This window comes from Impatiens glandulifera, chromosome 1 (genome assembly GCF_907164915.1).
Source record: "Impatiens glandulifera chromosome 1, dImpGla2.1, whole genome shotgun sequence".
NCBI classification, from domain to species: Eukaryota; Viridiplantae; Streptophyta; class Magnoliopsida; order Ericales; family Balsaminaceae; genus Impatiens; species Impatiens glandulifera.
The window spans coordinates 17,879,064-17,894,063 of record NC_061862.1 but is presented as its reverse complement, the minus strand read 5'-3'; the positions used below and the strand labels follow the sequence as shown (position 1 = coordinate 17,894,063).

Here is a 15,000-nt window from a genome sequence, read left to right as displayed (position 1 = left end):
ATCTAGCTTCCTCGGTTGTGTGACCTGGGAGACTCGGTCCCAGGTCAGACCTCTCTGTCCGAGGTGACCTGGGAGTTATTTTAGGATTTTTTTTATTTTGTCTAATTTATTTTATTAAAAAATAAGTTGTTTGGATTTTAAATTATTTGTATTTAAAATTTATAAAGATAAAGTAAGACTATTTTAATATTTTAGTTAATTAAATAATTATTTAATGATTAAAATAACAGTGATATGAATAAAAGAAAAATTGGATAAAATTAAAAAAAAAACACATCAAAAGACCAGCTCCAATAGAAAATGGATTGTTTAGGTCTTAACTATTTATTATCATATTGAACGGTTTATATTTTAAATATTTAAGAAAAAATATATATTTTTTTTATAATAGTAAAGATATATAATATTATAACATTAAAAATTATAAAAAACTAAAATTTAGTTGGTTAATATGCTTGTTGTTATCATGTAAAATATATATATATATATATATATATATATATATATATATATATATATTATTCACATGTGTTATAACATCTTGATGCACAAATATTTATTAGAAAGATGTCACGTGTATATATATATATGTATATATGTATATATATACATGTATATATATATATGTATATATATATATATATATGTATATATATATATATATATGTATATATATATATATATATATATGTATATATATATATATATATGTATATATATATATATATATGTATATATATATATATATATACGACCATGCTATTATTTAACGGGAGGAATGTCAATTTTACACACCAACTTGTAAGAAGGTGTCAAATTTACTTATTAAGTGTCAAATTTTACACACCAATTTTATTTATATATATTAACTTGTCAAGTGTCAATTTTATTTAAAATAACGGAAATGTTAAACACCGTCAGCTTTTTGCCACATGTAATATCTACTTTTTATTAAATTCACGTTACTTTAATTATTTTTCAATTTAAATAAAACATGAGATCTTTCTTTATCCAATTTTTCTCTCTCTTTATCTCACAATTATCCATTTTCTTCTAACTTTTCTCTCTCCATCTTCATATCCATCTCCATCTCTAATATGCATAGGGATTGTATAGACAGATTATTTTTCCTAAAATGAAACTAATTAATGAAACTGAGACTTATCCTTGTAAGCAGTTCATTCGACCTCTATCCCTCTACACATCATATTATCGTATATCATTTTATCCCTACTTTTAATTCAAATAGAAAGAGAGATAAACACAATATCTTTATATTATAAACCAAAAATAAATTATATTAAATTGAGTCTTTATATCTAACTAAACAGATTAATTTCAAAATAATCCAAAAAAAATATAAAATTAAGAATTGAACTACTAAAATGACATTACATTATTCAAAATTAATAGGTTATATTAAATTGACAGTAATTGTTGTCACACATAATTCATTTTGAATTATGTAATGTCATTTTAATGAACTTATTGTAGTTCAGTTCTTAATTTTACAGTTTTTTTGGATAGTTATAAAGACTCAATTTATTATAAATTATTTTTTATTTATAATATAAAGAGATTTTGTTTATATCTCCATTTGAATTAAATTAAGGATAGAGGTTGAATGAACTTTAAAAGGATAAGACCTAAATTTCATTTTAAGAAGGGACTTCTTTGCGCAATCCCTATGCATATTAGAGAGGAGATGAAGTGGGAAAAGTTAAGAAGAAAAATGGATAGTTATGGGATAAAGAGAGAAAGAATGGATAAGGACAATTTTTAATGTTTTGTTTGAATGAAAAAATAATCAAAGTAATAATATAAAAATAAATAAATAATATGTGGATATTACATGTGGCAAAATTTTTGACGGTGTTTAACATTTCTGTTATTTTAAATAAATTTAACATTTTTTTACAAGTTAATAGGTAAAATAGAATTTTGATACTTAATAAGTAAATTTGACACCTTCTTACAACTTGATGTGTAAAATTGACATTCTTCCCATTATTTAACCTATACCATTGTAAATTATTTATGTGACATAGAAAAAGCATGCGGACGAAAATATATATATATATTGCATAAGTGTGACATTTATAGGTTGACTTAATGGGAAAAAAGATATTCATACATTAAGCATCACAATTTTAGTGAAATCACCCAAACGAACACACAATTAACGCATATATATATTATTGAAAAGTTTGTTTTGAGTATTAATTAAGCCCATTTGGCCATGAGTGACATCAAACCGGCTCCGAGGAGAACTGCAACATAGGACTTCATCTGTAGCCTAAGACTTCCTTGAAGCTTTGGACCCATGAAATCCGCCGAAAGAAGATCCACCAGGGCCATGTAGATTAGTAGCCCCGCCGACGAGGCGTTCAACAGCCCCACCGTTATCAATGCCGACGGGCTATTCTCTCGGTATGTCTTCGATAATCCAATCCCCAACGCTATCCCAAAAGGAGTCGTCACCGAGAAAAAGAAAACCATTATAGTTTTCTTCAAGAAAGTGTAATCCGCCTGGAGTATACATCCTCCGAGCCCCATTCCTTCAAACATTTGGTGGAAGCAAAGGGCCGCCACCAATGGTTTTAAGGTGCAAACGTTGTTCGAAGCTCCCATTGAAAGCCCGATCACAACCGAGTGCACAATTATTCCAAGTTCTAGCACCTGCATCATGCATACGGTCATGGATTTGAGTTTTTTACACCGATACCATTTAAAAAAACAAAAATATATATAAAATCGATCATACGTACCATGGCCACCACTTTATAGCGCATAAGCTTGGAGGCTTCTCCGAGATCTTTAGGTCCGTGGTGGTGGCCATGGACATGACCACCACCGGTTGACACGGCCACATCCATCTCACGGTCTTCAACATCCACCTCTATAACTGCCACCTTTTTCTTGCTATACAAACTAGTGGCCACGGAATCAACCATTAGGGTTACGATGGATGACAACATGGCGACGAAGCCGGTGAAAGGGAACTTATGCCACGGTTTATCCGGGAGGCATTGCGAAGAAAGCATGTCGAAGGAGTCGGGAAGGACGTGCATGAAGCCCGTGGCGAGGATGATTCCGGAGGCAAAAGCCTTGACGATTACAAACAGGCTCCTGTCCGGGCTAAGAGCCGGGACAGACCGAGTTACGAGAGGAAGACTGACTCCGATCATGCTGGTTACGAGAATGGCCGCGATTGCGATGACTTTAAGCGGCAAGGCCTTGGACTTGTTAACGCATCCGCCAAGTTGATCGGATCCGCATTCTTCAGGGACCACCGAATGAACCTGTGAGGCCAAGAAGGAGACTAGGATCAAGAAGCTAAACAAGACTCGATTAACTGCACCCATTTCAAATAACCCTTCTCAATTATATATATATATATATATATTTTTTCTTGTTTTTGAAGTGAAGAGATTAGTTCTTGAATCTCTTCCTTATATAGGGAGGATAATGATATCAAACGATCATCTGTATACTGGGTCAAATTCTATCTTACAAATTAACAATCCAACTTGCATGAACCGTACCGTTATATAAAATATTCATTTAATTTGATGCTTTGGTTGATATTTTTCTTTTTCAAATAAGAGTGGTTTTAGCAACAACCACAAAGCATCAATCCCGAATCAAATAACACAACGGTTTACATAAAACTAAAAAATAAAACAAAATTAGAAAATGCATCTCCAACACACATTAAAAAAAAGTAACATTTTAGATGGGTCTAGTTTTCCTTATAATTCATTGAAATTATCTATGTCCTATTGATAGATGTTGTTATTTTATCTCTTCTTAAGAAATATTTTATTGTATTGAAGTCCTATTAAAAATTTCAAATAATCTAGAGTTAAATGCTGAATAGTCCCTAAAGGTTTGGATATTAGGCTACTTGGTCCCTGAACCAAAATAATAAAACCTATTAGTCCAAAGCTGTTAGTCAAAAGCCTTTTGATTGTTAAATAATGACCATTTTACCCTTACATTTTTTTAAATTAAAAACAAATTAAATTAAATTAAAACCTAACCTAAATCTAATCTAACCTAACCACAGTGCAAGCGATCGGGATTTAAAATCAAACAAACCAAAGAGATCTCCCGTTGAAGCCAGTCGAACCCCTTCTCCCAAATTGGGATTTGAAGACGAATCCACAGTGCAAGCGATTGACGACGACATGGGCGACTGAGGCAAGAGAACGATTGGTGTTAATATGAAAGAATGCAAGATCTGTAAGTAATCCAAACTCGTTCGATAGATAACCGGCAATGTCACCATGGTTGAGATCGATTCCGGCGAATGTTCTTATGGAAGGATTGTCTGGAGGTGGTGCACAGTATACATCGGTGTATGTACAGACGTTAGATCCAACTCAGTTGATTGTGAGATTGAGAGGATCTGAGAGAATGGCGAGCTTCAAAGATTGCAAAGCAATGTATGCATTTCGGAGTCGAGGATTTTCGAAGGAGAGAGATGGGTCTACTGGTGTTACATTCTCAGCTTGAACGTAGGTGGTGATGAAGAAAAAGAAGAAGAAAGTAATGGAGTTGGTTTTTTTCATCTCAGATTAGACATCCGACGCTCCTACAAACCACCGGCGACTGAAGGGCTCCTCTCCAGCGGAGGGGATATTGATTGAAGAAGGTAGCTTTCTTTGTGCGATCTCGACTGGGCGATTGTGGATTTAGGTTAGATTAGATTTAGGTTAGCTTAGGTTTTAATTTAATTTAATTTGTTTTTAATTTAAAAAAATGTAAGGGCAAAATGGTCATTATTTAACAGTCAAAAGGCTTTTGACTGGCAGTTTTGGACGGTAGGGACTAACGAGTTCTATTATTTTAATTCAGGGAATAAGTAGTCTAATATCCAAACCTTCAAAGACTATTCAGCATTTAACTCAATAATCTATTTTTTAATCTAATATAAATTTCAAATAACCCCAACATTAAAAAAAACTTTATAACTCCCTTTGAGGATTGAAAATGACATTATTATTATTTTATTGATGAAGACAAATTAGGGGGATCGAATTAAATGACATGGTAGAAAATGTAGATAATCGTGTGTTCGTACCATTTCGTCCTTAATGATTAATGACGTGGCAGTCTAGTGTACATGTCCGTATGTACTTCTTTGATACACTTGTCATGCCTCCCTATACAAGGGATGCATTTGGTCCATGGACTTGTACTCCGCCACGTGGCATACTCAGGGTTGACTTGATTTTTTTATAAACAAACATCATTTTTTTTTTCTCACAATTGTAACAATGTTATTATAATAACAAAATAACGTAAGCTTATTGGAATATAATTTTAGGGTATTTTTAGTTTTTCTTTCTTCATCTTTTTTTTTATACACAAGGGAATTTAAGATAAAAATGATTTTCTTTAACAAAAGAATCACAAATAAACAATGCATAAATAACTTGAAAGAGTTCACCAGAGATGGTAGGTAGAAAACAACTGATTAACTAACAATTTGAGAACAAATTACAACTGTTTAATAAACCTATACATTCAATATCTACACTTACTTACAATAAGAGATCAAGATTGAAGAGCAAACCCGACCAGTTCATTAATATTTCTTCGACTTTTTAAAAAGTTTCCCGTTGTTTTTTTTAGATAAATAGTTCTTCATTTCTTCATCATCTTCGTCTCCTACCCTTCTTTTATTGCCACCGGTTTCATTAATTTTTTGTACATAAAAGTAATTAATATTCACAAGGATGATCATGATCAAGACTGGAAAAAAAAATGCATGTATCCATTAAGAAGTTTGCAGTTAAATATGCATGTCTAAATTAACATATGGGATATCCTTTTAGCCTCTGCGACACGCTCTCTGCTAACATTAGAACATCATCTTTGGGGGCTGGGAATTCAGGCAATTTCTTACCTTAAAACACGAGAGAAAGTGATATATAATGATCTATCTATAAACACAGCTCTTATTTGCAACACAGAAATAAACAATTTACATACCTATGAGCTTTTCTATTTGTATATACCACTCCAACTCATACTGATTCACAATTGAGATTGAAACTCCAGATCGACCTGCTCGAGCTGTTCTTCCCACTCTATGAATGTAGTCCTGTAATACATTTTTAAATTTTTTTATTCTTTTTTTGTTAACCCAAAAGAAAAACATTACATAACCATGACATAATGATGCCATGAATGAATCAAAATACATTCTTCAATAATTGAAGCACCTTATAAGCAAATTTTCCAAAACCAAAATTTTAATTACTGAGAAGCATGGAAGGGAGAACTGAAGTTGCAAATTTATGGACAATAACATATAATATATTATCGAAAAGGATACCTATATATAATGCATTGAAATGCTACCAGAAAATTGGTCTGACCTTTGAGTTTGAGGGGATATTGAAGTTGATAACCATATCGACAGATGGAATATCGAGTCCTCTACTGGCCACATCAGTACACACAAGAATGTTGCATTCTCCAGACTTGAATTTGTTGAGGGCACCAAGTCTCTTTGTCTGTCAACACATGTTATAGATAATGGGCTACTTGACGATGAAGAATAGAGGAAATGAGCATTTAGGGAATGCTCTTATAGCCAATTAGATATGTTCGGGCAAATATATACCTGGCTTATTTGGCCACTGATTGGGATAGCCCTTAAACCAAGGTTCCTAAGCATAAGAGCCAAAATACGAGTAGCATCACATGTCCTAGTGAAGAGCATTGAGGTACTTCCTGACATCTCCGACAGAATATAGACAAGGTAGGTATCCTGAAAACAACATTAGATAAGAAATTGGAATATGAAATATAAATTGGGAAGAGAAAAAAAAAGAACCTTGTGCCTAGCAGGAGCAAAGACATACTGCTGCTTCAATGTATCAACAGTCGAATATTTAGATGCAGCCTCAATCTGAAAGTGATTTCAACTTCAGTCCTCAGGTGTCTCTATAGTTATTCAAATAGTAAAGAAGAAAATTTATAATGCAGGAGATCTTTTATCATACCTTCACAGGATTTCGCAAACAAGCCCTCTGAAGTTTCTTCACCTGCAACAAGAATGAATCGATTTCTATTAATTCCTTAACGTTTCCTAACTAAAGCAAGAACATGCTCGGTAAGATTTACCAGATAAAATACATGGCAACCTATATTCTTTTCCTGCTAAATATAACTCTACTTTTTTTCTTAGACCACTTAAAATTGTTAGATAAGAGGATCAGGGAGAGAACATGCTAACAGAAATAAATGTAACGTTCTAGATACATTCCTCTCTAGAATTATATAGTGAAGAATAACAAATTTTCATAAGAACAAAAGCACCACTTTCATTCCCCCACTTTTGCCATTTACCAGTGGCATTCCTCCAAGTTAGATAATGAACAACAGATTCTACCAGGAAAATTAAATTAACTAAAGTCAAAATTACTATCTTTGAAGATGATTTTATGAAAAGTTAACTCAAGCAAGAACGTACCACTACACATTTGAGCCCTATTCCAGCCCCCAGAGCTTCAAATTGCTCTGCAATCTGAATTGCAAGTTCCCTAAAAGAAATTTGACCCATTAGATGAAAGTTCCTTTACCGAAATTTAACAAAATGTAGTAAATAGCAAACCTTGTTGGTGAGAGAACACAACCAAAAAAGGCTTGTTGAGGAGATTCTAGAAGTGATTGAAGAATTGGAAGAGCAAAAGCTCCAGTTTTACCAGAACCTGTCTGTGCAAGACCAATCAAGTCCTTACCTAAAGTTTAAATCCATTAACAAACAAATCAGAGACAGGAGCAATTAATTACTTTTCATTGTCTTTGACCTGACCTATTAATCTTTTAGTAAATCATAAACTAACAAGGACCTTAAAAAAAAGACTGTAAATGTCACCTTTCAGAGCATGAGGAATAGACTCTACTTGAATCTTAGACGGGTTTTTCCAACCCAAATCATCACAAGCTTCCACCAATTTCTCACACACTCCAAGGTCCTTAAACGACTTGAGATTAGACAATTTATCTTCTTCCATCCTTAACAAAGGAATTAGACGTTTATCTTCTTTTCTTTTCTTTCCCTGTTACAGCAAAGAGACTTGTTAAATTGATTCATCGTAATACAATGTCCAATTTAAGTACAAATATTGTATGATTATATGAAGTATAGCACTCAAAAGCTGGAGATATAAATATTTGTATGTTGTACTCCATGATTATGTCAAAACAAGAGCTTGTTGCCTCCTCAATTTCGTAAAGTGATCGTGTTATAATAAACCATTTTGGAATTAGGGTTTCAAGAAACATACCAGTGTCGTCGGAGACGAAGACCGGAAGTGGAAGTTGGCGGCTGAAGTCGGTTAGCAGCTGCGAGTCGTGGAGGGAAAGAAAGAAATAGAGGAATTACAGCTATATGATTTTTACTTTTCATCGTATATATATATAATATTATAAATTTTATATTTTAAGATTTTATTTCCTAATAATAATATATTTTTAATATCTTTTAGGCCTAGTTTTATTTGAATAATTATATTAGTAATTAAATAATTTATGATCCACGAATTTGATATTTATCGAATATTACCGACATTTGATAATAAATAAAAAAATTATTATAATAAAAAAATTCCAATTAATTTTTATAACCAATAAAAAGGTTAATTCTATTGATAATTTTATTTTTATTAATTATTTTATAATTTATATAATTATATATTAAATATATATATATATACTATCTTATTTAAAAATTAATTCGTCGTATATTCAAATTAAAATAAATTTATTTGTTTGATTATTTGTTTTTTTTATCTTAATTTTTTTTTCCATATATTTATTGTTTATCTTAATTTGTATTTTACTTTTTTTTTCATATTTATTAAATACAGTTAGTATTTTAATTTTTTTCTTAATTTAATTTTCTTTTAAATATTATATTTTTTCTTTACTTGAATATTTTTAATAAATAATTTATATATAAACTAATAAATATTAATTATTTTATATTATATAATTATATATTAAAATATTTTCACATTTACTTTATATCTAATTAAAATTTTCAAATAATTTATTAAAATATAATTGGTATACTTTCTCTACATATTTATTGTTTATATAATTAATTAAAAAATAAAAAATTTATATATAAAATATAAACATACACAAAATTATAATTGAATTCAATAATCATAAAAATAAGAAATGTAGTTGTTAAAATGTTAACATTTAATTTAAACTTAAGAATATGGTTTTAGAGGGATATTATCATATTATAAAGATTAAAACGATAATAATGATAATATATGTTATATGAAATTAAAGGAGTAAGAGAATGGTGATTCAAATTTAATCAAAATACACAAAAACGAGAGTATTAGTGATTTATAGTGTCAATTGGAGTAAAATACTCAAAATGAGGGTAGATATTGAATAAAATGTTTAATGTGATGAGGATAGAAAGTGTGGTCAATATGGAAATTTGACGAAATAACCTTCATAAGAGGGTTATTTCCAAATTTAACATACGCCAGATAATTTTTTCAAATTTAACTTTTTGCCCATGAGAAAATACTCTTTTGCCCTACAATTAAAAAATAACTTTTTCTTTCTCTTCTGTTTTCCCTCTCTCTCCTCTTTAACCATCTTCTTCTTCTCCTCTCCCCGACAACGATGCTGAACCCACCATCATCTTCTTCTTCTCCTCTCCCCGACGACGAAGCCGAAAGAACCAACGAAGCAACTCAGAACAAAGTCACCATCATCATCTTCTTCTTCTTCTCCTCTCCCCCGACGACGAAGCCGAAAGAACCAACGAACACAACTCAGAACGAAGCCACCATCATCATCTTCTTCTTCTTCTCCTCTCCCCCGACGACGGAAAAAAGCAGAACGAACGGAGGTTGAGGGTGCGTTTTCTCCGAAGCAACGAACTCCGAGGTTGAGCCCCCGATCCTGTCGCAGACGAATGCGCATCTGTCGCAGACGAATGCGCATCTGTCGCAGACGAATGCGCATCTGTCGCAGACGAATGCGCATTCGTCTGCGACAGATGCTCATTCGCCTGCGACAGCCTTCAACAGCCTTCGACAAATGCATTTTAAACCCAAAACGATTCAGTCAGCCAATAAACCTAAACCTAAACAATAAACACTAAAACCCTAAATCATTCGTTCTTCATTCGTTCTTCATTCGTTCTAGTCGTTCGTTCTGCTTGGATAATTGTTCGTTGTCTTGGATCGTCGCTCGGTTAATCGTCGGGGGCTCAGATAGTCGTCGGAGAGGTGGGGTTTGGGGGGTTGGATCGTGTCGTCGTCGGGGGTTTCGGGAAAGAGGGTGTCGTCGTCGGGGGGTTGGGAAAGAGGAAGAAACTGAAGGCGGTTTGGAAATATGAAAAGATGAGAGAGAGAAAAAAACTGAAAGGCAAAAAGTCTCTTTTTTTATTTTTTTATTTGAAGGTAAAAAGGTCTTTTACCATAGGCAAAAGGTTATATTTAAAAAAATTATTTGGCCTATGTTAAATGTGGAAATAGTCTTATTAGGAGGGTTATTTCGTCAAATTTCCCCATGAATATAACAAAATGTTAGTTTTTGATGTTCAAATTTTTTATTATTTATTATTCTGAGATTTACATTATGGTTGCAATTGCACGATATTTAAACCTCTTTTAAATAGTTTCTCTTACTTTAGAATGTGATTTTGTATGAAAATAATCTCAGTTTGAACTTTGAACAACAATTTTTTAAATATTTTATTTAAATTAAAAGATGGTCTAAAGTATACTTTAATTATAAATATTAATAATATTTTTTATTTAAACACAATTTCAAATCTAAATGTTTCTAAATAAGTTCATATAAGATTAATTAATAAATTAAAATTTTGTTTATATATTTAATTTGAATTTGTTTAAAATTAGTCAAATAATTTTGAAAATATATAATCTTATTTATTAATTCTAAAATGTTTTTTAAAACTTTAACATAAATTATGTATAAAATATTTATTTGGTATTTGATTACTACAATCATAGTGAAATTAATTTCTTATTATCTAATTCTAATTTATTTAATTAATTTATATGATAGTTTAATTAGTTATATTATGAATCAAATTATCTCTACTACAATCTAAAAAAAAATTAGGTCTAAACTTATCATTTATTTACATAAAAAAATATTTACACAGTTTCCAAAAGAGAGATGATTTATTCTAAATAACTGAATGATGGTGTTATTTATATATACTCCAAATATCAAAATCTCCCTCCAAGCCTATATACGATTTCCATATAATACAACTATTCACATAAGTTTCCATATAACATATGTAGCTTATTTATTTTATCTAGGTCTTAAAGTAATTATAGTGTAATATTAAGGTTAAATATTTAATAAAAATACTTGATTAAACTGTTTTTTTTATAAGCTAGATTTTCTTACCATAAACAAACTTTTCTTTCAATTAAGCCTATATAATAATAAGACACACACTAGCTAATTAATTTATTTACAATTGACTAGAGGTAAACACAAAGAGATTATTGATAGGTTATTAGTGTTAACTACTGGCTTAATTTATTAAGCCCATGTGGCCATGAGAGACATCAAACCGGATCCTAGGAGAACTGCAACATAGGACTTCATCTGGAGCCTAATATTTCCTTGAAGCTTTGGACCCATGAAATCGGCCGACAGAAGATCAACCAACGCCATGTAGATTAAAAGCCCTGCCGATGCGGCGTTCAACAGCCCCACGATTATCAATGCCGACGGGCTATTCTCTCGGTAAGTAGTCGACAAACCAATCCCCAAGGCTATCCCAAGAGGAGTCGTCACGGAGAATAAGAAAACCATTATAGCCTTCTTCAACAAATTGTAATCCGCTTGGAGAATGCATCCGCCAAGCCCCATTCCTTCAAACATTTGGTGGAAGCAAAGGGCCGCCACCAATGGTTTTAAGGTGCAAACATTGTTCGAAGCTCCCATTGAAAGCCCTATCACAACCGAGTGCACAACTATTCCAAGTTCTAGCACCTGCGCATTATGCATTACTATTATTACTATAATACACTAAAGTGAATAACTTTGAATTCGTCCACACACAATTACCATGGCCACAACTCTATAGCGCAATAGCTTGGAGGCTTCACCGAGATCTTTGGGACCATGATGGTGGCTAGCGGTCTCAGGGTCTTTTACCTCAGCCTCAACAAGTGCCACGTTTTTCTTGCTATAAAAACTAGTGGCCACGGAATCCATCATTAGGGTTATGATGGAAGTCAACATGGCGACGAAACCGGTGAAAGGGAACTTATGCCATGGTTTATCCGGAAGGCAATTGGACGTGAGCATGTCAAAGGAATCGGGAAGAACGTGCACGAAACCGGTGGAGAGGATGATTCCAGAGGCAAAAGCCTTGATGATCACAAACAGGCTCCTGTCCGGGCTGAGAGCCGGCAAGGAGTGGCTCACGAGAGGAAGACCGACTCCGATCATGCTGGTTAAAAGAATGGCCGCGATTGCAATCACTTTAAGCGGCAATGCCTTGGACTTGTTAACGCAATCGCCAAGTTGATCGGATCCACATTCTTCAGGGGCCACCGAATGAACTTGTGAGGCCAAGAAGGAGACTAGGATCAAGAAGCACATTAAGACTCTTTGAAATGCGCCCATTTTAATGAATATAATTTCTAATTCCTCGATCTTCAATTGGATCTAGATAGTTACTTATAATATATTTAATGAATTCGTTCTGAACCTTTTAGTCGAGCAGAGAAGTTCTTCACCCCCTACCGACTGAGAGTTGACCAGACTTTAGGCGGCGATCAACCAGGCCCCCTTTCCAATAATAGGGCCAAGCTATCCCCACAGGCCCCCTTTCCAATAATAGGGCCAAGCTATCCCCACACTGAATACGTACCTCCCTTGAGATTACTTCTTTAATCAACTCTCTTATATATATGGAGGTAAGTGGCATTATGTGTACTACTACTAGGTCAATTCGTTAGAAATTATAAAATCACAATTTTGCGGTGATACGTACCGGGTCTAATTATTTTTTGTTTTTTTTTATAGAAAATGTAGATCATAGGACAAGTATGTGTACCATTTTGTCCTTGATGTTGCATGACCTGGTGGAACACGTGTGTCGTTTCAAGTATTTTGTCCTTCATGGTATATGACGTGGCATCTAGGGTTTATATTAAAAGAGTAGAATCGTGTGTCCGTACGTACTTTCTTGCATGGCTAAATCTTAGAGAGCATGCAATTCTGTATCCCGGAGCATGTTTGCCATCGTCCCATATTTATCTCACTATTATAAAAAAATTAAATCGATAGAGAAAATAAAAATAAAAATTATCTAAAAAATATATTCTAAAAATAGGAGAAAAAAAAGAAAATTATTTAGGAAATATATATTATAAATAGGTGAGAGTTCATATTATATAATTATTATTTAGGAAAAAATATATAGGATAAGAAAGAAAATAAAAATAAATTAGAAAATATATATATATATATATATATATATATATTATAAATAAAAGAGAAATTCATTTTAATTTATAATTTGATATGATTGTGAGTTTAATAATCATATTAAATATTAAATGTTAATTATATATATTATATAGTATTATTATGAATATTATAAATATTTTATATATAAATAAATAAATACTTAATATTAAATATAAAAATATAAAAATTATTAATAAATTTATATATAATTAATGAAAAAAAGAATTAAAAGAGAGAAAATATATTATTTTAATTATTAATTTTAAAATGTCTTTTTAAATTTTAATATAAATAATTGGTGTTTATAATAATATTGATTTCTTATTTTTTAACTCTTTAATTTAATATATTGAATTAATCCTTGTAAATTTTAATATATTTAATTAATCATGACAACGTAAGAGATTTTTGTTTGTACTTAAGTCGAAATATTTACAAATTAAGTTTCAAAAAGTTAAATAAATAATTTAGAATGTTTAATCGTATATTGAGAATATTTGGACAAATATTAACATATTCATTCTGTATGAGTATGACATATGTTTTATGATATACAAATTTTAATGTGAGTTTGTATAAATATATTTTTGATAAATAACAACTAGCTGGTCACGTTACATATATTCATATTGATTTTTTTGACGTATCAGGCTATTAAAAATATATATTTTAATATAATTAATGGACAAAATGAATCATTTTCTCATTAATAATTTTTATATTTATATATATAATATGACATATTATATATATATATATATATATATATATATATATATATATATATATATATATATATATATATATATATATATGTTAGGATCTAGATCGCCGCTAGAGGACCGGGGGTTGGACCGGTTAGCGGTTCACACTCGAAGGGTGGTGGTTAATCCGGTTAGAGATTAACACCGGGGTTTCAATACTACACAACCTGTCACAAACCCTTGAACTAGGTTCAAGCGCGGAAGAGGTTTGCTTTCAGGTTGAAGCGGCACGCTTGTATGATAGGCAAAGTCGGTATTGTATAGTGGAGATTTAAAGCTTGATGGGTCGGCTTCGGTAACCTGGAAGTTAGGCTTGGATAGGGTTAAGTCGGTTATAGTGGTATAGATCGGTCAAGTAATGAAACCGGCAGACAGTAAATAACAAGACAGATTTTATGGATGTTCGGAGATAAAACTCCTACGTCACCCCTTCTTCTCGAAACCGCGAGAAGGATATTCACTAAGGAATACAAGTACAAACCGATCGAGACTTATTTCCTGCTCGATAATACTCTTACAATTTACAGCGAAATTGTAGAACACACTTTAACTTTTAACACTTAGGCTTTCTAAAGCAGCACACTTTTATCACTTGTAGTAAATGCTCTTAGCGCTTGTTAACTCAAAATGTATGTCTCTTGATGTCCCGCATTTACTCTTCTGCAACTGCCTCCTTTTATAGGTGAAATATGCCAACGGTCATATTTCACTT

The 15,000-nt window shown here is 31.9% G+C and overlaps 1 protein-coding gene and 1 pseudogene across 1 annotated transcript; both read right to left on the bottom strand.

The window, feature by feature from the left end:
- Window positions 1-2,207: 2,207 nt before the first annotated feature.
- Window positions 2,208-4,192, bottom strand: LOC124919568 (fe(2+) transport protein 1-like). Its single transcript, XM_047459836.1, has 3 exons — window positions 4,133-4,192; window positions 2,769-3,302; window positions 2,208-2,679 (listed from the first exon to the last, which is right to left on the bottom strand). Exons 1-3 carry the CDS (start codon window positions 4,190-4,192, stop codon window positions 2,224-2,226), a joined length of 1,050 nt encoding a protein of 349 aa, XP_047315792.1. The 3' UTR covers window positions 2,208-2,223.
- Window positions 4,193-5,593: 1,401 nt separating this feature from the next.
- On the bottom strand, window positions 5,594-8,033 carry LOC124919559 (annotated as a pseudogene).
- Window positions 8,034-15,000: the final 6,967 nt, after the last annotated feature.

Excerpts from the sequence above, each read along its gene's own strand:
- LOC124919568 (XM_047459836.1), bottom strand. The coding sequence starts at position 4,192 with ATGTCGTCGTCAATCGCTTGCACTGTGGATTCGTCTTCAAATCCCAAT. Across the intron at positions 3,303-4,132 it reads ATCCCAATTTGGGAGAAGGG|GTTCATTCGGTGGTCCCTGA; the intron begins GTTCGACTGGCT and ends TTGGCCTCACAG. Across the intron at positions 2,680-2,768 it reads GCTATAAAGTGGTGGCCATG|GTGCTAGAACTTGGAATAAT; the intron begins GTACGTATGATC and ends TGCATGATGCAG.